This window comes from Macrotis lagotis, chromosome 4 (assembly GCF_037893015.1).
Source record: "Macrotis lagotis isolate mMagLag1 chromosome 4, bilby.v1.9.chrom.fasta, whole genome shotgun sequence".
In the NCBI taxonomy this organism is placed as follows: domain Eukaryota; kingdom Metazoa; phylum Chordata; class Mammalia; order Peramelemorphia; family Peramelidae; genus Macrotis; species Macrotis lagotis.
In genome coordinates, this window is record NC_133661.1 from 38,055,282 (window position 1) to 38,082,877 (window position 27,596).

The following is a 27,596-nucleotide window of genomic DNA, read 5'->3' on the forward strand; positions in this document are numbered from 1 at the left end:
TGAACATCTGGGCAGCAGCAACAATAGAAAAATAGCAAAAATAAGTGCAAAACTCCTCCTTTTCTTCCTCCTCTTTCTCCTCCTCTTCACATTTCCATCAGTTTCCAAAGCATGGCTATAACATTTCCTTTGCTCATTCTCATGTCAAGCTTCATTTAGAACATTGTGCTCATTTCGAAGTTTCACAGTTTGAAAGTATGTTTTAAGTAGATTCCATAGCCTCAAGAAGGAGACCATCAGGAGAGCAGAGGGACTTCATATGAGAATCATGAAAGGAACTGGGGATGTTTGTGTGATGAAGAGGAAATTGAGTGGGATGGCATGTAGCTGCCTTCAAGTAGTTGAAAGACTGTGAATCGGAAGAAGGATTAAACTTTCAGTTTAACTTAAGAAGAGAGAACTAGAAAAACAGGTGGAAGTTGTCAGGGGATGATGACAGGAAACATAATTTTGTACCTTACTTTTTTCCTTCATTTCTTAATTCCTTGTTTCTTCCCTCTGTCTTTTCTTCTTTCCTTTCTTTTTTATCTTCTTCCTTCTTTCCTTCTTTCTTTGTTGCTTCTTTCCTTTCTTCTACTCTTCTTTCTCTCCCCTACATTCCTTCCTTCCTTCCTTCCTTCCTTCCTTCCTTCCTTCCTTCCTTCCTTCCTTCCTTCCTTCCTTCCTTCCTTCCTTCCTTCCTTCCTTCCTTCCTTTTCATTGTCCCACATCTTTGGATAACAACACTGAAAGAATCACCAGGTCTTATCTGTCGGATTTCTTTATTGGTACTTCCTGGAATTTGACTGGCACTGGTAGGCAGAACTGGATATCCCTCCTACTCACTAAGATTGCTTGAATTGGTTTTGGGAGTGGGCATGCCAGGACTATATCTGTTCGGGGATGGAATAGGCTGCCTTCATTCTAAGCACTCAACTGATCGCTGTTTTTTTATTACCATTTTGTATTCATAAACTGTTTTCCCTCTAGGAAGCTTGGTGACAAGTAATGTGTTTCTTTTCACTTTCAGGCTGCTCTGCAGACAGCCAGTGAGGCTGTTGCCAATTAGTGTCTGCAGGGTTGGCAGTGAGGGTGAGAGGCAGCCAAGCCTATGTGCCATTTCCTTAGGCTTATGGAGCTCTGGTTGGTGGTGACTCAACTACCATCACTGAAGCCTGATCTATACATGAAAGTGTGTTGGATTCTAGTTTTCCATATGTGCTATTATAGAATAATCAATTATATTTGGAGTCAGAGGTCCTGGGTTCAAATTTGGGGTCTGATCTTTGCTGCCAATGTAATCTTTTTTTTTTTTTTTTAGATTTTTCAAGGCAATGAGGTTAAGTGGCTTGCCCGAGGCCATACAGCTAAATAATTATTAAGTGTCTGATGCTGGATTTGAACTCAGGTACTCCTGACTCCAACACCAGTGCTCTATCCACTGTGCCACCTAGCCTCCCCATGCCAATGTAATCTTAAGCAAATCACCTAACCTCTTTGAGTCTCAGTTTTCATCTCCAAAATTGAAGGTTTGATCAGTCCCCTCCCACTCCAGATGTATTCTAATAACTTTTAGGGTTCCCTTTTCAGCTTTCAATTTATAAATTAAAGTGTTAGAATAAGTTGACCAATAAATGAGGATGAGGTATATGTCTTTGATCATCTTTCTCACATTCTCTCTAGAAGTGTATCATTGAAATGATTCTATTATTTTTAAAAAAATTTTGCAGGTATCTAACCTCTACCTGTATGACAGTGTATTGATGCTGGCAAATGCCTTCCATCGAAAACTAGAAGATAGGAAGTGGCATAGCATGGCAAGCCTGAATTGTATGCGGAAATCCACCAAACCTTGGAATGGGGGCCGATCCATGTTGGATACAATCAAGAAGGTACTGATTGGGAAATGCCTATTTCATAGAAATGACTGGGCACCATTTCTTGAGGGTGTGGGGATGAGAAAATATATTTTCCCTTCTATTCTAAGATTAATCCTTCTGGATGGAGGAAGGTCCTGGAATAGATGACTACTTTTTAGTGGTTGAGTGTCATGTAGGAAATTCTCTAGTTTCCTATTACCCTCTAACTCAATTTTGATTTTAATCTGGATAAAAGTTGATGCCATCATGAAAACTAATTCTTGGAACTTGGCAATGTGGTGTGTTAATAAAATGGAAATGTGTATCTAGGGTAGGGCAACTCAGACTGCTCTATATGCTGAGATATCTTATGAATTTCTGATGGAAGCAAACCCAGTAAGTTAGATTAGAAGTGAATTGGAGAATCCACAGAAGACTTGTTAAAGTGATTTGGCTTTTAGAAATTGTGAAAGAGTATTTAGGGAAATCTACAGTGTTTGGATTTTTATCTTCAATAAATTTCTCAGGGTTTCAATAACAGTGAAAATGTACTGGTGTCAGTTTGAATCAACTGGCATATTGATGAAGAGCTGGGAATCCTTACTGGAGGAAATTTATTCAAGGGGAGAAAGTGATAGGATTGGGAGTACTGGAGTGTGATTTCCCTGTCCTTTTATGCTTTGCTTTGAGGTTGGGAAATACCTTTCTTATAGCTTCTTGGATATCTGGGAAATGTCTTATGAAATGAAAAGACAATCAGAATACTCAGGGTTGGGGGATCAGAGCTATGATTTGTCTTTTCTTCAATTTAACCATAGATTTCTTACCAATGTCACAATCTGAGAAAAGTGCTAGACCAATGAGTTAGCATTACTTATAGTTTCTAAGTTCAGAAATCCAGATGACTTCATTGAAGTTATTGCCCTAAATAAAATTGGGCCCTTTGTGAAGGTCTCTGAGCTTAACCCTGGACTTCACTAAATCAGTAAGATAAATAAATGAATGAATGAATGAAGAGATTATTTCCAATTATATATATATATGATACTGAAGATACAAACAGAAAAGCAAGACTGACCTTGTTCTTGAGGAGTTCAGATTCTAATGCAGGAGATAGCACGATGCATGGAAGGTTTCAGCTGCAACTCAGTTGGAAAAGTCCTAAGTTACAAAATATGGTATTACTTATTGAAGATCCTTCACTATTATTCAAGTCTCTTCAAGCTATTTTCCTTTCTTCTGTCTATAAGGTTCTTAATATACCTTAGACGAGAAACATTCTTGCCCATTTCCTTTTCCTTCTGGTCCTATAGAAATGATGTTTTCTACTCTCTTTGGCAGGGCCACATCACTGGCCTCACAGGGGTGATGGAGTTCCGAGAAGACAGCTCCAATCCCTATGTCCAGTTTGAAATTCTTGGCACTACTTACAGCGAGACCTTTGGCAAAGACATGCGCAAGGTAGGTCCACTAAAATATCCATTATTCACCACTTGAAGAATAATATTCTAGACAGAGAGAATGCAATAGAAAGATGGAAACAGAGATCAGAGTTTTGTGGGGTATTTTCCTGCCTGCTGTGCAAGGTTTAATTAGTGTGGAAAGAGTGTCTTACTATTTCTCTCATAATGAAGCATTCATACTTTATGTTAGATGGCAACTGCAATGCCTAGGGACAGTAAGCAAGCAAAAAGTATTTTGTAATGCATTTTCTCTGCATGCATCAAATAGAGTTTGGGACAGAGTCTAGCTGTTTCTTTTCTAGAGACTTATAACTGATTTAGTTGAAGAAACTTGTTCTAATCAGTAAACAATTTAAAAAATAAATGGCCACATCAAGTTACACAAGCTTCTTATACTTACATTCATACTCTTCTCCACATGTATATACATAGATAAATACATGGGCATAGGGGCATATATATATAATGGATCCTACAAAGACACCTTCTTACATTTGCATTTTACCTGCCCAAATATATTCACCCTGGCAGGCACACATCTGTCTGTATAAGGAAAGGGGTTTCAAAAGTTGGTGTCTTCATGTTGGTATACAGCTCTTGAGAGTGTCCTCTTTCCTTGAATATCAAAGAAAACATTTCTATCTATACCTAGAGTTCCAACCTTGTGTTTCAAAAGAAGGGTGTTTAAAAGGAGTATTAAGTCTTTCAAGTGGTTGGTGTTGGGGTGGAGAGAAGCAGCATGCAAGATAGAGATCAGACTGGATGATGATTTCAATGGTTCCAGGCTCTGTCAGGTGAGGAAACTCCTCCTAGAATGGATTGGTAAACTCTCATCGACTTAGAGAATTGCCTATAGTACTGGCAGTTTAAGTAACTGACTCAAGGTTGCTTATCTGATACTTGAAAAAGACAGTTTGGGGACCCAATATCTTCCTGTATTTAAAACTTAGATCTCTGTCATCTCCATCCAGTTGCCTCTTCCACTAGCAAGAAGGCATTTAAAAGGAGAGGAAGAAAGAGAAGAAAGGAGATACTTAGAAGTGACAGCAAAAAAATCTGACTTAATGGATAATATAGTCTAATAGAAAAGGTTAATTATGTGTCAGAGGTAGGGCTACATCTTAGATCTTAAAAAAACAAACAAAACTTCATGGCTTCTCACCTCAAGACCCTTAGATTTTTATCCAAGCTCTGCCTATCCAGTTTTGATATTCCTTGATATATTTCCTTCTTACATTATGGAAACTTGATTCCAATAAGCAAATGGGCTCACTTTATTTTCTCATATTTTGACTGAGTTGAGGTGGGCTGCCTGAGAAACTTCCCTTGAGACCAAGGAATATTGAATAGACACCAGTATAAACCCAGCACTATATTCTAGAAATATTGTGACTTGTAGAGAGTGGGTTTCAATTACCAGCATTAAAATATTATCTTCAGACCAGATTGGCACCAGATTGTAGCTCAAAATAAAGTTTTTCTAGTACAGTGCCAGTAATATATCCATATTTGTGCACATAGCTGTGTACAGGTTCACCAAATCTCTTATTCCTTTTCAATCTATGTTTGGACTAGAATTCAGAGAATGTGATAGACAAGAAGGGGAAGACTGGGTGATTAAAGAGCTAAGATTTATATGTAAATTATTTTGCAGAACAGGAACAATTAGATGGCAGGTGGCAGAAAGCAGGTAGAAAGGCTGAAAATACTTATGAAGTGCCGATTAATACAGTTTGTTGATTATGTTTATGGTGATATGAAAAATGTTCCAAGCTGATTTTGTGGTGTGAAATTGAAGGCTTCATAACACATATCAGTAGATTTTTCAGAATTTTGCTAAATTAGCTGCATTGGACATTTTGTTTTTAACTGGGAAAGAAAGGTAGAATCATCAACGTAGAATAGATAGATGAATGAATGAATGAATGAATGAATGAATAAATGAATGATTAAATGTTCACTAAGTATCTACCATGAGTTATATGCTAAGGATATAAAAACAAAATGGAAGACAGTCCCTGCTTTCAAATAGGTTATATATGGTTAGACACCACATAGAAGGGAGTAGTACCCAAGGAAGGGAGTTTTGAATTATGAGAATTTTAGGAATAGTGGATGATGGTCACAGTTATAGGAAGGAATGAGTTTAATAACAGAACTTCTGGGGCAACCATCTGATCTCAGGAAAATTAGTAGAAATGATCTAGTAAATATTCAGCAACCATAAAAACTCAGGGTAATGATTACTAGCTCTTATTTTAATGAATTATGTTATCATAGGATTATCAGGAATTAGTGGACTGAATTATGATGTAAGAGATTGGTGGTGTTATCAAGGGAGATCAGAAATTCATCTGTGTTGTCATTTCCTCATGAGAAGTGGTTTATAGAAAAGAGAAGTTCTTAATATGACTGATGATGACATGAGAACAATTCCTCAAATGTGACTGCAGGGTGACCATGGCACCTCAGATCTCTGGAGTCCATTGTGAATCTTCCCCCTAATTCTGATTGATGTGAAAACCAGTATGGGATTGGCTCTAAAGCACTGAACTATAGAATCATTGAATTACGTCAGAGGACCTGGGCTCAAACCCTCTCTGTCATTCTATACTTGTGTTTTAAGATCCATTTGAACAAGAAAATTAATCCTCATGGAGCTCAGCTGACTTCTGAAGAATGAATTGATTAGTCTAGAGCTCCACTGAGGGATGGAGTTTAGAGTGGAGAGAGAGAGAGAGACAGAGAGACAGAGAGAGAGACAGAGAGAGACAGAGACAGAGAGAGAGAGAGAGAGAGAGAGAGAGAGAGAGAGAGAGAGAGAGAGAGAGAGAGAGAGAGAGAGAGATACAGAGAAAGACAGAGAGACAGAGACAGACAGAGGCAGAAACAGAGACAGAAAGACAGAGAGAGACAAAGGCAGAGACAGGGAGAGCGAGAGAGATAGTAGACAGAGATAACAGACAGAGATGTAGAAAGATGCACAGGAAGACACAGAGAGAAAGATAGAGATTGACAGAGAACAGAAGGAAAAAAAGGAAGAGAAAGAGGGAAAGAAGAGAAAAGATGAAAGGAAGCTAAGAAGGTAAAGGAAAAAAGAAAATTATAAAAATTTGCTATACCGCTAAAAAGGATTTTAGCAGTCATGTGGTTCCAATCCCTCCTTTTACAGAAAAGAAAATTGATGCCACGAAAGCAATCTCATCCAAGCATGTGAAAAGGGAGAATGAGTTTGAACATAGAAAAAATCATGATATCAGCTCCATGCAGTAGAGTCCATATGTTATAATCAATAGACAAATATTTATTAAGGACTTCCTTCTCAAGATCTATATTAAGTGCTAGAAATAGAAAGGAGGAACCCCCCCCCAAATAAAACTAAAAATAAAAGCTGCCATTAGGAGCCTATATTCTAATATAGAAGGCAACATATACAGACCATTGTACATTCAAGATAAATACAGAATAGATAAGAGAAAACCTAACAGGGGAAATCACTAACACTGGAGAGGTAGAGAGAAACCTCCTGCAGGAGATGACACTTGAGCTAAATATTCATGGAAGTTTGAGATTCTCAGAGGTAGCCGTTAGGAAGGAGGCCAATAAAGGGATGGGGAATGGTCACTGGCAATTGCCTCCTCTAATCAGGTGGATGAACCTGGGCTAAATAGTTGGGCTTCCATTTAAAACTGGCTGTCCTAAACAGTGAGCACTCAAGCCAGTCTCCCAAAGATGCTGGTTGCCACTCTGGGAACCCAAGAGAGGCCTAGCAACATTTGCTCTCCACTTCCTGTTTCAAGTGTCTGGGCTTTCCACCGTTACCAAGGAAACACTCATCAAAGACCCTGAAACCAATGGGAGTTAGAATGTGTGTCTCTCTCTCTCTCTTCCCAGAGCAGGATATCTGAATGTAATTGAGTTGGAGGAGAAGCTGATTTCAGAGTGGATTTTATTCTAAGTTGTATTTTTTTTTTGTCATTTTCAAAAATCCTCCTTTCACAATCGCATGGTCTATTCATTATATGGTAGCTTAGCAAGCTTATCAACACTGAGAAGTTATCAGAAATGAACTGAACAGCATAGACTATGGTATCACATGTTTATCACTTAAGAAAAGGTATATTAAAAAAACTAGCAGAAAAAGAATCTGTGTAATTTCAGAATGAATCAAGGAGAGATGATTATATTTCTCACAAGTTGTGAGGGTAAATGAAGAAACTGGAGACACTGAATGAGGATTTATGTTTGAGATGAGCTAGGCTTATTTCAGTTAAGTGTCTCATACTATAACAGTAGGAAGAGGGAGAGATAATAGAGGAGAGGGAAGACAAATCAGAAATGGGAAACAGTATTCAAATTGATTGCCACTTGGAGAAGAGAGAAAACAGAAGGATAGAGCAGATAGAGAAAAGACATTATGTCTTTAGAGGATAGAAAGGGGAATGGAAGTGATCACTTCCATTAACAGTATAAATTACAAATGAAAAAGACTACAAACAACAGATGAATGAAAGTAAATGAAAACTACAACAGTCTTGTAAACTGGATAAGAATCAGAAATATTATTTGTTGATAAGTGAGAAGACCTTGCAGTGAAAGAATAATTAATAATGAGAGATAACTCTTGCACATTAGCTTCTATAATATTTAAACCAGTGAGATTAATTTAAAATCAGGAAACAAAAGAATGGATTAAAAATAATGACACCAAAGGAAAGCGGCTGGAAGAATGGCTCACCCTAGATATTTAAGATTAAGTAGCATCAAGCAACTGAAAAAATCAGCACTAACTCCCCAGAAAGGGAGAGTTCAGTGAAGGGAGGCTGGGGAGGAGGATGGACATTGGACATCAGATGATCTTATCCCAGGAACGCTGACTTGAGCAGAGAATCCTACACTGAAAATTAGAAGCCATGACTTTTATTTTTCACTACCACTAACTTTGCCACTTGAAACTTTCTGAATTCTTGGAGGGGAAAAGTCATAAAATGTCACTGTGCCTAGAGATGATGTGTCTGACACACCACCTATGGTGGTTTTAGCTGAACTTGATCTAGTACTGCTCCTTTGAGGCTTTTTCCAGCCCTTTGGGAATATTTTTGTAAAATTCCTGGTTTTCTGTGCTAGAAGATTTGCTTTCCCTTTCTGCCCCTTTCCTCTTCTTTTCCCTTTCTCCTCCCTTTTCTTCTCCTTTTCTTCCTTTTTTCTTTTCCTCTCCTCTCCTCTTTCCTTTTTAAAATATTATCCCCTTTTCTTTACTCTCCTCTATCTGAAACAGCCCAAGAGAAATTTGAACAATTAGTTGATTTTTGTTAGGGGAGAACACTGAAGGAAGATTAAAAGGAGAATTTCTGTTTACATCAGAATTTCTAAAATTGACTTTTTTATGTAGTGAATAGGGAGTTGACATTAAGGCCAAGAAAAGTTGAATTCCAGTCCCTCATATGACTCACATTTGTTATATGAGTTAACAAAGTTCCTTAACCCTTCTTTTCTTTTTTGTTTTTTAAAGAAATGTTCTGAAAGATTTTCAACATTCATTCATATTCATATGTATATTTCTAAGTTGCAAAATTTCCTTCCTCCCTCCCTTCCCATCCCCCTCCCCTCAGCAGCAAACAGTCAGGTTAATATTGTATATGTAAATTTGTGCTAAACATGTTTACAGATAGTCATTTTTGATATGAGGAATTAGAATTAAGAGAAAGTAATGCATAAGAGATATTTTTATGAAGTGTTCAGATTCTGAAGGGGGTTTTTGGTTGTTTTTTTTTTTTTGCTTTATTTTATTTTTCTTCCTCTGGATGTGCATAGAATTGTCCTAATATGGTTGTCCTAACTCTGAACTACTGAGAGGAGCTGCATCCTTCAGGGTTGATCAGTCCACAATGTTGCTGTTAATGTGTACATTGTTCTCTTGGTTCTGCTCCCTTTGCTCAGCATCAGATCCTGTAATTTCTTCCATGATTCTCTGGAGTCTGACCATTTATAGTTTATTATAGAACAATAGTACTCCATAATATTAATGTATCATAACTTGTTTAACCATTCTCCAGTTGATGGGCATCTCTTCAGTTTCCAATATTTTGCCACTACAAAAAGAATTGCCATGAATATTTTGGAAATGTGGGACTTTTCCCATTTTTTATAATTTCTTATGGCTATAGACCTAGAATTGGAATGGCTGAGCCAAATGGAATGAACAGTTTTATTGCTTTTTGGGCATAGTTCCATATTGCTCTCCAGAAAAGTTGGACCACGTCACAACTCCATCAACAATGTATCTATGTCTTAATCCTCCACAACTTTTCCCACAATGATCATTTTCCTTTTTTGTCATCTGAGTCAATCTGATAAGTGTGAGGTGATATCTCATTGTTTTAATTTGCATTTCTCTAATCAATATTGATTTGGAGAATTTTTTCTTATGATTATATATAGCTCCTTAACCTTTCAATGCTCTGGGCAAATCTCTAAGATTTGAAGCTGCTGATAAGATGCCAACCTACTTGGGGGAGGGAGTTTGTTACTCTGGTAATATCAATGAAACCTCATTTCTAGTCTATCCCTGAGATACTTGCAGAAACATTTTTTATATAAAATTTGATATTTTATACCCCTCATAAAATTTCTCCAAGTGAAACATCCTGGTTCTTTCAAATGACTGTATAATATGGTTACTATCCATCCCAAACCTCTTGGTCTCCTTTGTCCCAGATTATTCTTGTGGGAGTTGCTGTTTGTTTCTGGGACTGTTTTCACTTGTATTTTATGCTGACTCTAACCCTTTCCAACCTGTTAAACTTGTAGTTTTTTGTTTGTTTATTTATTATCTGAATTACTCTTTATTAAAGACTATTACTGTAAGGAGTAGTTTCTTTTATTTCTGTATGTGTCAATGATCATTTCTTTTGAACAAATCTCTCTCCAAACTGCAATTGACCTATTTTCTACTAAAATATTATTATCTAAGAGTATACTCAACTCAATACCACTTTCTGAACCAAGGTAAGATGGTTAGATTCTTCTCAGTTCAGTTCACAAAAGAATGGGAGAGTAGAGAAGAGGAGAAGAAAAGAGAGGAGAGGAAAAGAGAGGAAAGGAGAGAAAGAGACACAAAGAGAGACATATACAGAGACAGAAACAGAATCAAAAAAACAGCAGGACAAAGAGATGAGAGAGAGAGAGAGAGAGAGAGAGAGAGAGAGAGAGAGAGAGAGAGAGAGAGAGAGAGAGACTGAGTTTGTGATAGTGAGGAAAAGAAGATTTTGAAGAGGTCATTCCAAATTAAGTAGAAAGCTTTATGTACATTTAAAGCTAGTATCAATGCTGCTGACCCACAAACATTCAGGTGGAGGGAGTAATCAGGAGTAGCAGAACTGGAAGTTACTTCAGGAATCCAATAACCCCATTTCATAGATCAGGAAACTCAGGCCAACAGAAGAAATTTGACTTGCTCAGCTAAGGTGACCCAGAGAATACATGGTGGGTCTGAGACTTCCACCCAGTTTTGTCTGCTACCTTGGACAGCATTCTTTCTACTATTCCAAAATGTGCTATCTTACTTTTCATTGCAATAGATTTAGTGGGGGGGGGGGCTAAAATAAGTTCATGTTTGTACTGGAATAGTCCTAAATATAGTTTAATCCAATTCCCTCCTCTTACTTATTTTTAAAAAAAAAGTGGGGCCTGCAGAGTGGTTGTACCGTAAGGAAAATCAAAGAATTAGTCTATAGAATGGTCATGAAGAGAAGACCATTTTGGAATGTACCAGAGAGTTCCCTTTCTCCTATATTTAGGTTTTTCTCCAGGATCCATTGAGCAAAAAGAACAGGGGCTCTAGGAATCAGAGGAAAAATCTACTTCTAACGCTTGCTACCTGTGTGATCTTGGGCAATTCATTTCACTTTTCTAAGCCTCAGGTTTTTATCTGTTGAATTAGAAGTTCAGACATCATTACTTCTCTGGTCTCTTTTCTCCAGATCTGTGAGTTGCTGTACTACACATGTGTTATAACTCTGCATTCACCAGCACTTTTAGTGATATAGTGGATATGAAATTTCATTTGTTGTTGGAAAATGTGGATTTGAATTGACCTGTAACTCTCATGATTTTTATGAGTTTTGATAATTCATTTCATTTCTCCATATCTTAGTTTCCTCAACAATATATTTTTGAGAATTCTACTGGATGATCTTAAAGTCTTTTCCAATTCTCTCCAAATTCTCTAAGTCCATGATCTCTAGCCTTTGCTCGGGTCCAATTTCAAAGACGTGTTTTGCTACTTTCCATACCCCTCTTTCCAATACTTTGGGAGTAAAGGGATGCTCCGGGCCTCTTCTGTATATCCAAGGATTGTCTTCCATCCCTCATCTGTCAAGTTTTATTTTTAATAAAAACTTACTTTGTCAAGAACAATAAATAAGCCCCCTCAGTGTTCCATGCCAGGAAATTTGCTGAGCACAGTTCATTTTTAACGAAGTGATAACTGTTCAGTATTCAGTGATTGCCACAGGAGAAGTTTCCAGCTTTCCCCCCTCTCTTTAAAATGCACTGCTAACACTCTCATGTGAAATCTCAGCCAAGCTTTGTTATAGAAACACAGCTTATCCCATGCTCCTTAGGCCAGGAGCTTTCAAAACTATCTGAACTAGCAAGAAATCAGCTAGCTGAAAGTGGAACTATATTAGTCTGCTCCAAAGACCCTCATATCATATATCTTTAGGAAGCTTCAGTACCATACTTAGATGAAATACAACAGTAGTGCTTGGTGATAGGACATTGACTAAGTGTTAAGGTTTTTAGCCCCAGATGGCATATCTGAAGCCTCTTCCATGGTGGCAACATGTAGTCAAGTGAATTTCTAGTCTTTCTGGGTCTAGGCATGTTATGTGTGTGTGTGTGTGTGTGTGTGTGTGTGTGTGTGTGTAGAGGGGGAAAAGAGATAGAGGAAGAAGAATCAGAGAGATAGAGAAAGAGAAAGACAGACAAACACAAAGAGAGAGAGAGAAGAAGGAGGAGGAGGAGGAGGAGGAAAAAGAAAAGAAAGGGGAAAGGGAGAAGGGGAGGAAGGAATTTGTGTGTGTGTGTGTCTGTGTGTGTCTGTGTGTGTGTATGGGTTTGTGCATGTAAAGGGGGAAGAAGGATGGATGGAGGAATTCTCTGTATGTATGTTTCTGAGTATTGGGATCAGAGTGTCTAGATATGAACACTTTCAGGAAGCTTAATTCAACATAGGCAACTATATAAAGTAAATATATCGGAATAAAGGGATAGGAACGAACTAGTTCTTTAATTAACATTCTTGGGGGGAGGGCTATTTTCCAAAATCAATTTCATAACCCTTTTTGCAAAAGCAATTTCTACCATTGAAGATAGAAACAAATGATATGACTCAAGACTTTCATTAAGGGGAGGGGAGCAAAGTTTTAGGTTCTCTTATGACTATTATATGGACCATTTTTTTTGGAGAAGACAGACAAGGCTAAAATTTCCCTTCTGAGTGATAGAATTGTTGTCCTTAGGAATTTCTTTAATGTAGAGTTCAATGAGTGTGTGTGTGTGTGTGTGTGTGTGTGTGTGTGTGTGTGTATGTGTGAGACATGATGAGACTAAAGGACTCTGTGCTCATCTGTGCTGACTTGCCACATTGTCTAGTTGATAATGACCTAACTTGTTTGATATTATATAATTATATTTAGGTGGTAGATGGAGGTTTCAGGAGTCCTTTACCTACTCATAAGTGGAATGTTATCACCCAGTAGGTAGGCAGAAAAAAGGGTCCCCATCTAGCTTTCCAATAATAACCAATTTTGGGACTTATCTCCAATATGGCCATATCTACCCTTAGACAGCAACCCTTCTGCCTTCCCAGTTTAGGAAACTCCCACCTACACTCTCTGAGCTGGGCATTATTCATTCAAAACACTTATAGCTAATCTAGATGCAGGCAAACACAGCAGCCATAATCCAAGTAACACTGGGAAAACCATCCCTTCAAAATTAAGAATTTGTTTTGCTAGACTACATATTTGTCACAATGGTTTTCCCTTTATCTCTCCTCATTTCCTCCTCCTCTTTTTCCTCCTCCTTCTCCTTTCTCTGTGTCTTTCTGTTGTTTTTTTCTGTCTCTCTGTCTCCTATTCTCTCCCCTCCCCACTTCACCTTCTTTCCTTCTATCTTGTTACTTTAGAAAGAGAAAAATAAATATGTGTTTACTTTTTTAAAAAATGAGAAATTCTTCCTTCCCCTACTTGAGCATTTCTAGCTCACCTTTCTATGAAGTTCACCTTGTGACTGCTTTGGGTATCCCTTGTGGAACAAACAGCCTTTTGATCATTAACTTGTGAGAAAGAATTCTACCTTTTGCTTCTAAGCTTTTGGTTTTTTTTTTCTTTCAGCATGAAGAGATTGATATCTATATGATAGATCATATTACCTTAACTTTCTCCCAGAATCCAAACTTCCTTATCACTGTGCAGGGCTCCACCGTCTTTCTAGACAACCAGATTCACAACCTCAGGGTCATCCTTGATTTTTCACTTTCAGTCAGCTAACACATCATATCAATTGCCTAATCTTATCTCTTCTTCCATATATCTGACATTTATCACCTTTTCTCTTTATAATAATTTCTCTAGTTCAGACCTTTATCACCTTTTCCCTGGACTATTATAAAAGCATTTAAATTGTTGTCCACTGTTGAAGTCTCTCCCCACTCCAATTTTTCACAGAACTGTCAAGGTGATTTTCCTAAAATGCAGCTCTTCACCATGTTACCTGCTTACTCAGAAGTGTTTCATGGCTTCTTATGGACTCTACTATCACATGCTATTCACGCTTTATCTCATACTTTGTAAAAAAGTTCTATTATTGTGTCTGTAAGGAAGAAAAGACCAAGCATTTATTAATCACCTCGTAGGTCCAGGCACTATGCTAAACTTTTTTTTATTTCATCTTATTAAAGGTAATGGTTTTAAGTGACTTGCCTAAGGTCACACAGCTAGGCCATTATTAAGTGTCTGAGGCTGGATTTGGACTCAGGTCCTCCTGACTCCAGGACCAGTGCTCTATCACTGTGCCACCTAGCTGCCCCTATTCTAAATCTTTTTACAAATAATTTGTTATTTGATCCTCACACCATCCATGGGAGATAGGTGCTATGATTCCCATTTTGTAAATGAGGAAACAGTTATTCACAGATTAAGTGACTTGCTCAAGGACGGATACTTAATGCCTTAGGTTGCATTTGAACTCAAGTCCTCTTGATTTCTACATCAGTACTCTATTCACTGTACCACTATTTATGAGCTGGTGATTTAGCAAAGACCCTCGCACTCAAATCCAACTCATGTATTTGTCGTGCCATCATCTCCCTGATGTCAAGATTTTCTTGGAGAATGAAAGACAATCATCATTATCATCAGCTGTCTCTTTGTATTATATTGCCAAGTATACCATTTTAAAGAGGTGCATTATATAATTTTTGAATAAGTTGCTGTATACATTTTGTGATATATGTTGAATTTACTTGTTTGTATGTTTGCTTTTAAGGATACATACATAATTTTTTGTTTATTGTTTCTTGTTTTTTTGCAAGGCAATGGGGTTAAGTGACTTGCCCAAGGTCCCACATCTAGGTAATGATTGTCTGAAGTCAGATTTGAACTCAGATCTTCCTGACTCCAGGGCTGGTGTCTATGCACTGTACCACCTAGCTGCTCCAATACATGTATAATTAAAAAAAATTAGAAATCACTAGTTTAGTGGGCATGAAGAATGCACTGAAAATAGAAAATTTGGATTATTTTTGTATTTACCAAAAAGAGTCAGCTTTGGCAAAACATATTAAGTTTTGGGGCAGCTAGGTGGCACAGTGGATAAAGCACCGGCCCTGGAGTCAGGAATACATGGTTTCAAATCCGGTCTCAGACACTTAATAATTACCTAGCTGTGTGGCCTTGGGCAAGCCACTTAACCCCATTGCCTTGCAAAAACCTAAAAAAAATTAAGGTTTTTATATGCACAGCCTCGAATAGGTATATAATTTCAAAACAAGAAATGACCAGTTAGTTTAACCATGTTAACTTTTGATGTCTATTTTTAAAAATGTTAATTATTTACTTATTTACACACTATTAAAAGTCTTGTGGTAAGAGTAAACATAACCCCCTCCCCTAACAAATATAGAAAAACCTCACAAAAAAATAAAGTGAGAGAAAAAGAAAAAGAAAATTGTACTTCAATCTGTGTTCAGATACTATAAGCTCTGTCTGGTATGGACTGAATTCTTTACCATAAGTTCATCAGAGAAATTGTTTCACTATTTTTCCCAACAGTTGTTTTTGCTAATTGTATTTCCCTCCATCCATTCCTTCCCATTTCTATTTATTCTATTTTCTCTCTCTTTTCACTTCATCCTTCCTTAAAAGTGTGTTGTGGCACAGCAGACTGTGCACTAGCCCTGGAGCTTAGACCCAAGTCTAAATCCTGCCCCTTTCCCCAATAACCACCCATATGCATGGACCTAGGCAGGCCACCCAACTCTACTAGTTTTCCAGTTCAGTTGTTTTTCCAATGAGATATTTAATACTTTCTTTTAATTTTTCATTCTTTAGGTTTTGTTTTATTGTTTCTTGATTTCTCGCAAAGTCATCAGCTTCCCTTAGCTCCAAAAAACCCAAAAAGTCTGTTGTATATGACTACCCCCTTTCAATATCTTCCCTCTTTTCTATCACCTATACCCTCCTCTCCCTTCCCCCTGACCCCTTTCTCCCATCCCCTTTCTCTCCTTTTCCCCTATAAGGTTAGATAGATTCCTGTACCACATTAAGTTTGTATGTTGTTTCCTCTCTGTGCCAACTCTGATGAGAATGAAGACTCACACATTTCCCCTCACCTTCTTCCCTTCCACTCCATTGAAAAAATTTTTTTCTTTACTCTTTTACATGAAACATCTTAGCTCATTCTATCTCTCATTTCATTTTCTCCAAGTACATTCCTTTTTCACCCATTGACTCCCTCTTTATAATATTTTTACCATCAAATTCACTCCCTTCTATGCCTTGTCTAACTGCTCTAATAAATGAGAAGGTTCACATGAATATTATCAGTATCATCTTCCTATGTAGGAATACATGTAGTTCAGCATCATTAAACACCTTGTAATTTTCCCTTCCTGTCCACACTCTCTGTGCTTCACCTGAATCTTGTACTTGGGGATCAAACTTTCTGTTCAGCTCCAGTCATTTCAGCAGGAAAGTTTGAAATTCCCCTATTTCACTGAATGTCCATCTTTTCCTCTGGAACAGGATCTTCAGTTTTGCTGGATAGTTGATTCTGGGTTGTAATTCAAGCTCTTTTACTTTGCAGAATATCATATCCCAAGCACTACAAGCCCCTCATGTAGACACTGCTAAGTCCTCTGTAATCCTAACTGTTAGCACCATGATATTTGAATTTTTTTCTTTTGTGGTTATTATAATATTTTATTTTTGACTTGGGAGTTCTGGAATTTGGCTATAATATTCCTGGAAGTTCTTTTGGGGGGAGGTTGATCTCTTTTAAAAGGTGATTGATGGATTTCCTCAATTTCTATTTTACCCTCTACTTCTAAGCTATCAGGGCAATTTTCCTGTAGAAATTCTTTAAAAATGAAGTCAAAGCTCTTTTCCTGGTCATGACTTTCAGGTAGCTCAATAATTTTAAATTGTCTCTTTGGTATCTGTTTTCCAGTTCAGTTGTTTTTCCAATGAGATATTTAATACTTTCTTCTAATTTTTCATTCTTTAGGATTGGTTTTATTGTTTCTTGATTTCTCGCAAAGTCATCAGCTTCCCTTAGCTCCATTCTAAATTTGAAGGAATTCTTTTCTTCAGAGAGCTTGCTTATCTCCTTTTCCATCTGGTCAATTCTAATTTTTAAGGTATTCTTCTCTTTGTTTATCTTTTGGACTATTTTTTTTCCATTTGATCTAAACTGTTTTTAACATGTTATTTTCTTTGATTTTTTTTGTATCTCCTTGACCAAACCACTAACTTGGATTTTGTGATTTTCCTGCATCACTTTTATTTCTCTTCCCAATTTTTTCTCTACCTCCCTTATGTGATTTTTCAATCTTTTCTGAGCTCATCCATAGCCTGAAACCAATTCCTATTTTTCTTGGAGGCTTTGGATAAAAAACTTGAACTTTGGCATCTTCTGAGTGTGTATTTAGATCCTCCATGGGACAAAAGTAATTTTCTAGGGTTAAGTTATTTTTTCCTGTTTACTTATTTCCCCAGTCTATGCCCTGGTTTAGAGGTGCTTCCCAAGCTTTTGAATATTATTGATACACCTCCCCTCCCCCCTCAGGGATCTCAGTTCCTTCAAGGTTTCATGAGAGACTCTGACTGCTCCCCTGCTCTGTGATCTGGTCTGTGAATAACCACAAGCACTCCCCAATGCCCTGGAGCTGTGAGAAGGGTCCCTGCTCTAAGACAATGGTGGCGGGGGGGGGGGGGGGGGGGTGCCAGATAGCAATCAGGGAATGGATAGAGCACCAAATTTCAGACCCAAGGATTACAGAGACCTTGACAGTCTTCCCCACCCCACCCCCACCCCTGACTCCTTACCTTCTGTGGGTTGAATACTCTTGAAGCATTTGGCAAGCAGCTCTCTGCTGGGTGACTCCATAGGTCTGCTTCCATTTCATGGACAGGATTTGTGCTGAAGGCCCAGCTGGCTGTGTTCCATGATCATTTTGGCAGAGGATTCCCACTGATCTTCTAAGTTATGCTTGGTGATACCAGGGTTGGCAAGTCTGGAAACCACTTCCACTACCTTGAGCCCAGATACCCCCAGGATCCCAAGTGGATCCTAGGAACCTGTGGACTGTACCTGGAAGGCTGAAACTTGTTGGCTTTGGTGCCGTGTGATCTTAGTTGTACTGCTGACCCGTTATATCCCAGTGGAACAGAGCCTTTGCACAAATCTTCCAAGTTATCTTTGGGCTGAAAAACTGATTTACTGAGTCTTTCTGTGGGTTCTGTCTCTCTAAAATTTAGGTTGAGTCAAAATAGCAAGATTTTTGGAGTATTTTGGAAGAGACTATCTGGAAATTCCTGCCTTCATGCTGCCATCTTGGCTCTACCCCTCACCATTGATCTCTATTGAAAAAAATAAAGCCCCATAAGAAATAATCGACTTTCTCATAATCTTATTCATGCTAAATGGAACATGGAAGATTTTAGTCATAAAGTATTCCATCACTGCTTACCTGACCTCAGATCTTCTTAGTTTCTTCATGTATAAAATCAAATAAGTTCAACTAGTCCTATGGTCTCTCTGACATAATAGGTATCTGAAAACCTGTCAGGTGGAGGAGGTGTTCAATTTAAACTGTCTAGTCCCTAAAATAACTATTCCTCATTGCAGGAGAGATGAACAGGATTTGAAGAGCTGCTGTGGCAAGTGGGAGGGAAGGTCAATTATTGAGACATAAAAAGATTACCTTGCTACAGTGAGGGCTCAGTTAAGATTATATAGCATAAATTTATATTGAACTCAATCATCATGCCTTCATGAGTTTCTCTCGCTGAAGCTCTTCACAGCAACATGTTTCAATGCAAAGAACCTTGTCATTGCAGTATGATGATCTAGATTCAAATCTAATATTACATGTGTGGCATTGGAGCTGTCTCTCTGGGACTCAGTTTGCTCATTTTTAGAATGAGAGAAATGGATTTGATGACCTCTTGGGTACTGTTCAGCTCTTTTTGTATGATTATATTATTTCATTTGATTTCTCTGATAATTCTGTTAGATCAGTACTATGTGTTATAGATTCTTTTGCAGATGAATATATAGATGTAAAAATGACTTGCCTTTAACCAACTGCATAATATAAGAGATGAAAATTGAATATAGATCACACATTTTGTGTTCTTTCTCTTAGTCTATGCTTCCTTGATTCTTTGGGTTCTCATTCCAAATGATGTACTTGGTAGGATTCTTAGCCTCTAGGAACAAATGTCCCTTTTAAAATGTCAATCATTCTGCAACTTTTTGTTTGGTTCTAAAGTGATATAATTTTTTAATGTTCTAATGAGAGTTAACCTACTTCATAGGAAAAGATGCTGTACCTGGAATTTCACTAATAGAGGGAAATATGCTCCCTACAATTCAGGGATAGAAATCGCTTTTACCAAGATAAGGCAAAACCTTCCATGCAATTTAGAGTCAGAGACTTGTTTCCACCATGTCCAGTATCAGCAGCCAACATATGACCCTCATATTGGAGCTAAAAGTGGAGTTTGAGTAGGAATAGTAGAAAGATTATGAGATAAGAAGGCAAGAGAAGTCTAGGATGAAGGATTTTGAGTCAAAATCAGTTGGGGATTGGTGACAGCACTGGAATATTTAGACTAGGAATAAAAGGGTGTATATTAGTCACTTTAAATATGTTTAGGGTTGATATGATAGAGTAGTTAGATTTGTTCTACTTGGTCACAGATGGCAAAAACTGATTGCAATGAGTAGAAGTTACAAACAGATCACTTAGGTTTATTGTTAAGGGAAGGATAAGTTCCAATAATTAAAGCTTTCCTAGAGTGGATTGAATTGACTGGTTGAGATGGTGGAACTCCATGGAGGTTTCCAAATGGAAACTGACTTATCATTTGTTAGTTATGTCCGAATGAGGATTCCTTTGGATTACACTAGACTGTTATTGAGTTTGATTCTAAATCAAATTCTAGGATTCTAGGGACAGTTTTCATCTCATGAGTAAAATTCCTCCCAGTGAAAGCTCAGAAAAATCATAAACCTCTCTGGGTCTCACAGATAAGTTTTCACATTGGTGAAATAATTAGCTTCAACTGAATAGTTTCTAAGGTCCCTTCAAGCTCACAATTATGAAATTGTGATGTTAGAACAAGGACTTCTTTTAGGTAGTATCTCCGGGAATCTAATCATTTTGGGTGTCCGGCAGGAAGTATTTTTCAAAATGGCTATATTTCTGCTTTTTTTATATCAAATATCAGGTTCCTGTTTGGATAACCCTAAAGTATGCACTTGGATTTATCAGTTCATGTTAATCCATATTAATACCATGTTTTTTAATGTAAAAAGAAAACTACTTACTCATTTTTTTCTGCTAAAGGTGTTTAAAATTTCTACTGGTATCTTTCAAGGAGCAAGCCCTACCTAACATCTCTGTCAGTGTTCTATTTCTTGGTGGTTACTGAAGTTATGTTGAAAACTGGGGTGGAGGAAAGGGAGAACAACCACCTATTTCCATGGTATTGCTTTTGGCTTCTTCTACAGTCTCACCAGAGGCAGGGAAAGGATGATCGAAAGAACCATAGAAATGGGGGGGGGTAGCAAATCAGCTCTTCAAACAGGCTTTGAATGAGATCACTGATGTACTAGGTAGAGGTAAACTATATTCACTATCCAAGAAGAAATATTCCCAGTTTAGAAATCTAATCAAAATGGGGCAAAATCTTGTAGTGAATAATCCTTTCCCAAATCCTTTTCACAGGTTCCAAAAGACAGCCAGTAGACTTGAACTGGATAGAGTAATAATCTGTACCTTGTCATAATCAGCATCTTGAATGAAGGGAGAGAAACTGATGGATCTACAGGGCCATCCTCCCCTACTCTCACACTGTCATATGAGCTTTCTGTTGTGGAATTTGAGAGTAATAACCTTTGGAGTCTCGGTAGAAAGCCAATCATTTCCATCAAGGAAAGAGATTTTGCTTTCCAGTTTATGAGGGCTTATTATAATGTACAGTGAGGAGGAAAAGTAATCTTAAAGAATATTGGAAAGCACCTTACCAGGGCTCCCTCACCCCTTGGAAATATCAATGTAAAATTTATTTGATGCTGCAAGCCTGATGACATCAGTGAGAATCAGAGACAACACTCTTTTGTTATCAGCATCAGAAATGACAGCTCATGTCTTTCCTGATGTTCCCAGAAGTGTGGGGGCATCTCTCAAGTCATGATTACTGCTGTCTATTGCATGAGCTGCCTCACAGGAAGATAGTTTTAGTCATTGTTTGAGTTACTGTTCTAGAATCCACCCAATCCCCTACCCACATGAAGGTGATTTGCTATTAGTATAAGGCAGGAAGAAGAGGGTCTGGAATTTGGATTTGTGTCAGGAACAGATTAAGTAATCTTTATTTCTCCCCCGTTTTTTTTTTATCACTGATGGGATCAATCCTAAGATTCTTTTCCAGGTACTCAAGGATCTCCTATTTATTCATTCAACCTTATTTCTTCCCCCTAACTTTCTATACCGAACCTCTCCATGCCCATTAGACCTACTCATTCTTTTTGGTTTTTTTTTTTTTTTTGGTTTGTTTAAGGCAATGGGGTTAAGTGACTTTCCCAAGGCTAGGCAATTATCAAATGTCTCAGACTGGCTTTGAACTCAGGTCCTCCTGACTCCAGGACCAGTGCTCTATCCCCTGTGTCACCTAGCTGCCCCAGACCTACTCAATCTTGATGTCACCTTCATTCTCATTCTGTTTCCAATTGTAGACACTAGATAAAACTTCAGGACTTTTTCTTCTTTTCTGGGTGATAATGGGCCAGTTGCTAAAACTCTCAAAGCCACAGTGTCCTCATCTGTAAAATGAAGGGCTTGGCATTGATCATGTCTCAGATTTGTTCTATCTCTAATAATTGAAAACTATCCTTGTTTTTCAAGATTCAGCTGAAGTCTTCTTGGATTACCTCAAGTCACATTGACACTTTGCTTTCTGCCTTTGCAAAATCAAAACCTGGTTAGATTCTTGAAATGTCTGTGGATTTCAAGGGTTCCCTCCTTTTACCTAAAGGCCCGAGACTAGGTTCCTTCATTTTCTTTTCTCTCTCAATGTATTTCCCATAATCTTTGGTTCAGTGCTGATGCTTTATGACTGCTTGGCTAATAGGTAAATTTTAAGGAGCCATGAACACATCACCCTCCCCCTCCAAAATAGCAATATGTCTTGAGTTATTAAACAGCAATTTCACTTATGACAACAATAGAGAATATCTCGTATTTATATAGCATTTTAATGATATCATTTTTATGTGTAATATCTCATTTGTTCCCTACAATAACACTGAGAAGTAATTACTGTTATTATATTTCATTTTGCATTTTTAAAGAAATAAACTGAGAAGTAAAATGACTTGCCTTGGTTCAAATAGCTGGTTCACATTCCTGTGAATTAGGATTTGAACTGAGGTCTTCCTGATTCTAATTCTAACACTCTATCTACTGTATCACCATATTTGAATAGAGTAATAGTGACTTGTCAACATTAGATGCTGAGCCGTAGGATTGTAGACTTAAAACTAGAAAATTACCTTAGGGGTCATCTAGTTTTAACTGTTATTTTAAATATGGAGAAACTAAGATCTAAAGACTTCAAGAGTTTATATTATATCATAATTATAATTATAATATTATATATAATATAATATATAAATAGTTATATAATTATTAAATGATGAAATCAAATTCAAAGTTGTTTCTTCTGGATCAAATGGACTCAGTTGAACTGAATTGGACTATCCTTCAGTTTGTCAAAGATCTCATACAATCTCAGAGGTCATAAAATTCAATTGCTTCATTTAAAAGATGGAAAAAATGAGCTCTTGAGAACTCAAAGGTCAACCAGTCTGTTAGTGGCAGAAGTGGCAGATGTCTCCGATGTCTCCGACATCTGCCTAAGACTCTTTCTCTCACGCCAAATTTCTTCAGTACTTGATCATAATCGTATTTCCTCTCTAGATGCTTGTCATTCTTAACTGTGGTAAATACCCAAAAGCTCTCTGGGTTGGGCCAAGCCCAGAGTCTTTATGAATTACTACTCCCAGCAAATCTGTGGCCCCAAAGACAACTCCTATGTTTCCATTCAAATATTTAGAATTAGATTATAAATAGAGATTTTGAAGACTCAAATCCCAACTCCATTTGGAGACTTTTCATGATTCTACCCTCCCCATTCATTATTTGCAATGATGGTTAACAGTTTCCTTCCTATTGACACTCATAGCACCATTAAAACAAATTCAACTCTTCTCTGCTGATAGCTCTGCCCCTGGATGACCCAAAGTTGAGGAGATTGAAGGTACTTAGTTCCTTCTGAAAGATTGTCCACACTGAACCCAAGTGGCGGAAAGAAAGAAAATATTGGGAAGAGGTTGGGGAAAAAAGATTTAATTTAAATACTGGCTTTCCAATTGACTACTTCTATCACTTTGGTTAAAATGATTGACCTGAGGTTCCTCTTCTGTAAAATGAGGGGGTTGGACTATACACTTCCCAAGGATTTTTCTACTCTAAATTTGTGATAGTGGGTTAACTGATAGTAAGCATTGGAGAAAAGGAGACCAGAGAAAGGAGAAATGGAACCAGGGCAATTCAGAAGTAAACAATAAAATAAAAATCCAATGTTACATGTAAGTCCAAAGGCCAGAATTTCCATATAAGACACAGATTATTGAGAAGGAAAGCAGTGTGAAGCAAAGAGCAGATACTGCCCAAGGGACACCAGGGTGAGAAGTAAAAATTAAGGGTCAAGCATATGAGGATCTGAACCAGAGGAAACATTGTCAATCAGAAAGGAAACTGTACTTAATGACAGACCAATTTCAATACAAGTTCTAATATTTGCTTTTTGTTTTTGTTGTTCAGTTGTTTCAGTCAAGTCTGACTCTTTGTGACCCTATTTGGAGTTCTCTTGGCAAAGATACTGTCATAATTTGTCATTTTCTTCTCCACCTCATTTTATAGATCAGAAAAGTGAGGCAAATAGGCTTAAGTGATTTGTTTAAGGTCACACAAAAAAGTAAGTGTCTAAAGCCAGATTTGAATTCACGGAGAGGAGTCTTTCTAATTTTCACTAGGTGATATTTACTTACTCTAATACAAGGGACAAGGTTCTTCATTTCTCTGAAATTCTCTTTTCTCAACTATGAAATGACCATAATAATCCTAGGACTGGCATCATAAAGCCTAGAATGTAAATTTGGGAAGAGCATGGTTGATGTTCTTAGTGCCTTTGTACTCCCATAGCCCAGTTAAGTGTTTTGCACTTTTATTCCAGACCTGTGATTGCATCACTGTCACAAGCTCCAGGTCTTAAATTCTCATTGGCAATGAAGACTAGCCACCCTTTGGCAGCTTAGTTCCTCAAGCAGCTATTTTCTTCCAAAGGAGATACTTGAACCCAGGTTGGCCTGAATCTGAGGGTGCCTTTCTACTTTTTACATTACAATGCTTCCTATCACTTCACTGACACATAAATAAACTGACACCAGATTTCTAAGTTTTCTTTCAACTCTAAATCTGTTATCCCATGGTTAAATAGTCTCCAAAGTTACATAGAAAGCTAGTGATAAATTTCAGATAGAGATAAGTTTCAAGTCTATCCATTAGCCCATAGATCAGGAATCTTTACTAATATACCAGACTTTGTTCTCCAATACTTCTGTTTGGAGATCTAATTTGAAAGTGTTTTAGGAAATTTCAGAGTTAAAGAGAGAGCCACAGCCCCTCTAGTACATGCCATTGGGAGCTGGAAGTATGCTATCACCTGAAACAGATCCTGCCAGAATCTCTCTCTGCCAGTGGGGACTAGAATTCAAAATAAAAAAAAAAATGCAATAAGATAACAGGTTGCTCTTTTGTCATGGGCTCATTCATTTAAAAGAAGGCTGACCTTTGAAATATGGGTATAAAATGATACAATATGAAATCAAGTTCACTTTGCTTTCATTTGGATTGGACACTTCAAAGGTATTGGATTTTCTCGAATGAAAAAGTCAGCAGAGGGAGAAGAAGGTGAGATAAGGACAGACTAAAAATGATCACATTCATAGAATGATGGAGAGAACTCTAGATTTAGATTTAGAAAGCCCTGCGTTTGTATCCTGCCTCAGGCACCTATTAGATGTGTGACATTTGGCAAGTTGTTTGACATCTATGGGTCTCAGTTTCCTTGTTTATAAAATTAGGGTGTTGAACTTAAATATAACAAAAGTCTTTTTCAGTTCTAAATCTATATAGTTCAACAATCTGTGTGTGTGTGTATGTGTGTGTATGTGTGTGTGTGTGTATGTATCTGTGTGTGTATGAATTTCATTCCTGCTAATGAGTTATCAAATTGATGGTGATGAGATGAGATATTGCCAAATTTATTATTAGTATTCCAACACTGAGAGGCAATTTAGTGTAATGTCTAGAGGGACAAATGTAGAGAGTAAAGACCTCAATTTAAGTTTCACTTCTGACAGAGTGGCCCTGTGACATTGGCCAAATTTCTCAACTTCTCACTACTGGAAATAACTCTTTAAGAATATAAGTTGCAGAAAAATGGAGCTCTTGGCAATGCAAAGAAAGGCAAAAAACTATTGTTTTCTGCTAATAGGAGAAAAATTGTCAACATTCTTAAGTTCTTATCCTGTGGAAAGATGGAGTCATGTCTCAGGAGAGGAGGAAGAATAGAGTAAGACATGAATTTGGAGAGAATATCCTGATCAATGAAGGGTCAGAGGAGAAATGGATCAAAATTGCTTTTTGCTCTTATAGTCTCAGTATCCTATATTGTAACCTTGACAGAATTATATTGCTAAGTCAGAAAGATTCCATCAAGATTCCAACAATTGCCTACCAAGGAATTAATAACAACTCAGAACAGTAGAACAGAGCCTTGGATTTCTGATCTCTCCACTCCCCACTTTTATCTTTATTTGTGTTAGATTTCTCTCATGCGTGATAATAGCTTACTTCCTTTTTTCCAGATGCTATGCTTTTTTTTTAATTTTAATTTAATTTTTTCCCAATTACATCTAAAGATAGTTTACAACATTCATTTTGGAAGATTTTGAGCTCCTCATTCTTCCTTCCTTCCCATTGACAGTGAGTAATCTGATAAAAGTCATCCATGTATCATTATGTTTAGCATATTTCTATATAAGTCATGTTATGAAAGAATGATCAGAAAAATGGAAAAAACAAGAGAAAGAAAAATGGTAGAATGAATTTTAAAAAAAATTAAAATACTATGCTTTTGTCTGTATTCATTCCATAGTTTTTCCTCTGGATGTGCTTGACATTTTTTTTATCACAAGTGTTTTAGATTGCCTTTGCTCACTGAACAACTGAAAGAAGATGTCTTCCATAAATTATTATCATACAATGTTGCTGTTAATATGTGCAGCTTTCTCCTGATTCTGCTACTTCACTTAGCATCAGTTCATGTTAATTCTTTCAAGGTTTTTTGGAAGTCTACCTACTAATGAATTCTTACTTAACACTAGTACTCTGACATTCATCTACCACAATTTGTTCTGCCATTCCCCAACTGATGGACATTGCCTCAATTTCCAATTGTTTTCCACTACAAAAATACTATCTTAAATATTTTTGTAATATAGGTCCTTTTCCTTTTTTCTTTGATCTCTTTGGGCTATAGACCTCATAGTGATATTTCTGAATCAAAGGTTGTGCACATTTTGATTGCCCTTTGGACGTTGCCAGGTGATATTCCAAGTGCTTTAAAAGTACTATCTCATTTGATCCTCATAACAATCCTAGCTTTGTTGTTCTTCTTGTTCAGTAACTTTTGGTCATATCTGACCTCATTTGGGAATATCTTGGCTGAGACATTGGAGTACTTTTTCATTTCCTTCTCCAGCTCATTTTACAGATAAGGAAACAGAACTAAAGAGACTAAATGACTTGCCCAGTCACATAGTAAGTGTCTGAGGCTATATTTGAACTAATGAAGATGAGTCCTCCTGACTCACGGTATGGTACTCCATCCACGGGACCACCTTGAGAGAAAGCTGCTATTATTGTCCCCATTGTTTGATTAAAAAAAAAAAAACCTAAGGCAAAGAGAAGCGAAGAGACTTGCCTAGAGTCACCATTCTAGTAGGTATGGAAGGGTGGTTTTGAACTCAGGTCTTCCCGATTCCAACCCTAATCCACTACAGCACCTAAATGATCCTGGATGACAAACAATCTCTGCCTTCAGACCTCACTGAGAAGTTTTATTTGTTCATGTTACTATGGTAGTGCTGTGGCTTAGTGGATGGATCTGACCTTCAAGTCAAAATGATTGAGATTTAAGCCCTACCTCTGAAAGAGTGTCCTCAGCAGCTCTCTAAGACTAAAGGTCTCAGAATAGATGAAGACTTCATGGGGAGAAGAGATGTTTTTACTGGAAGTTTCCTAAAATAATGAAATTTCATGGTGGTTCCCAAATCAAATCTAATGATAATAATTATAATTATAAATAAGATT

General features: G+C 37.3%; 1 protein-coding gene across 1 annotated transcript in view; it reads left to right on the plus strand.

The window, feature by feature from the left end:
• GRID1 (glutamate ionotropic receptor delta type subunit 1) overlaps window positions 1–27,596 on the plus strand; it is a 1,019,672-nt gene that overhangs the window by 739,282 nt on the left and 252,794 nt on the right. The window contains exons 6-7 of the mRNA XM_074236323.1: window positions 1,710–1,871; window positions 3,180–3,299. Coding sequence (XP_074092424.1) covers window positions 1,710–1,871; window positions 3,180–3,299 — 282 coding nt within the window. The remainder of the gene's footprint in view (window positions 1–1,709; window positions 1,872–3,179; window positions 3,300–27,596) is intronic.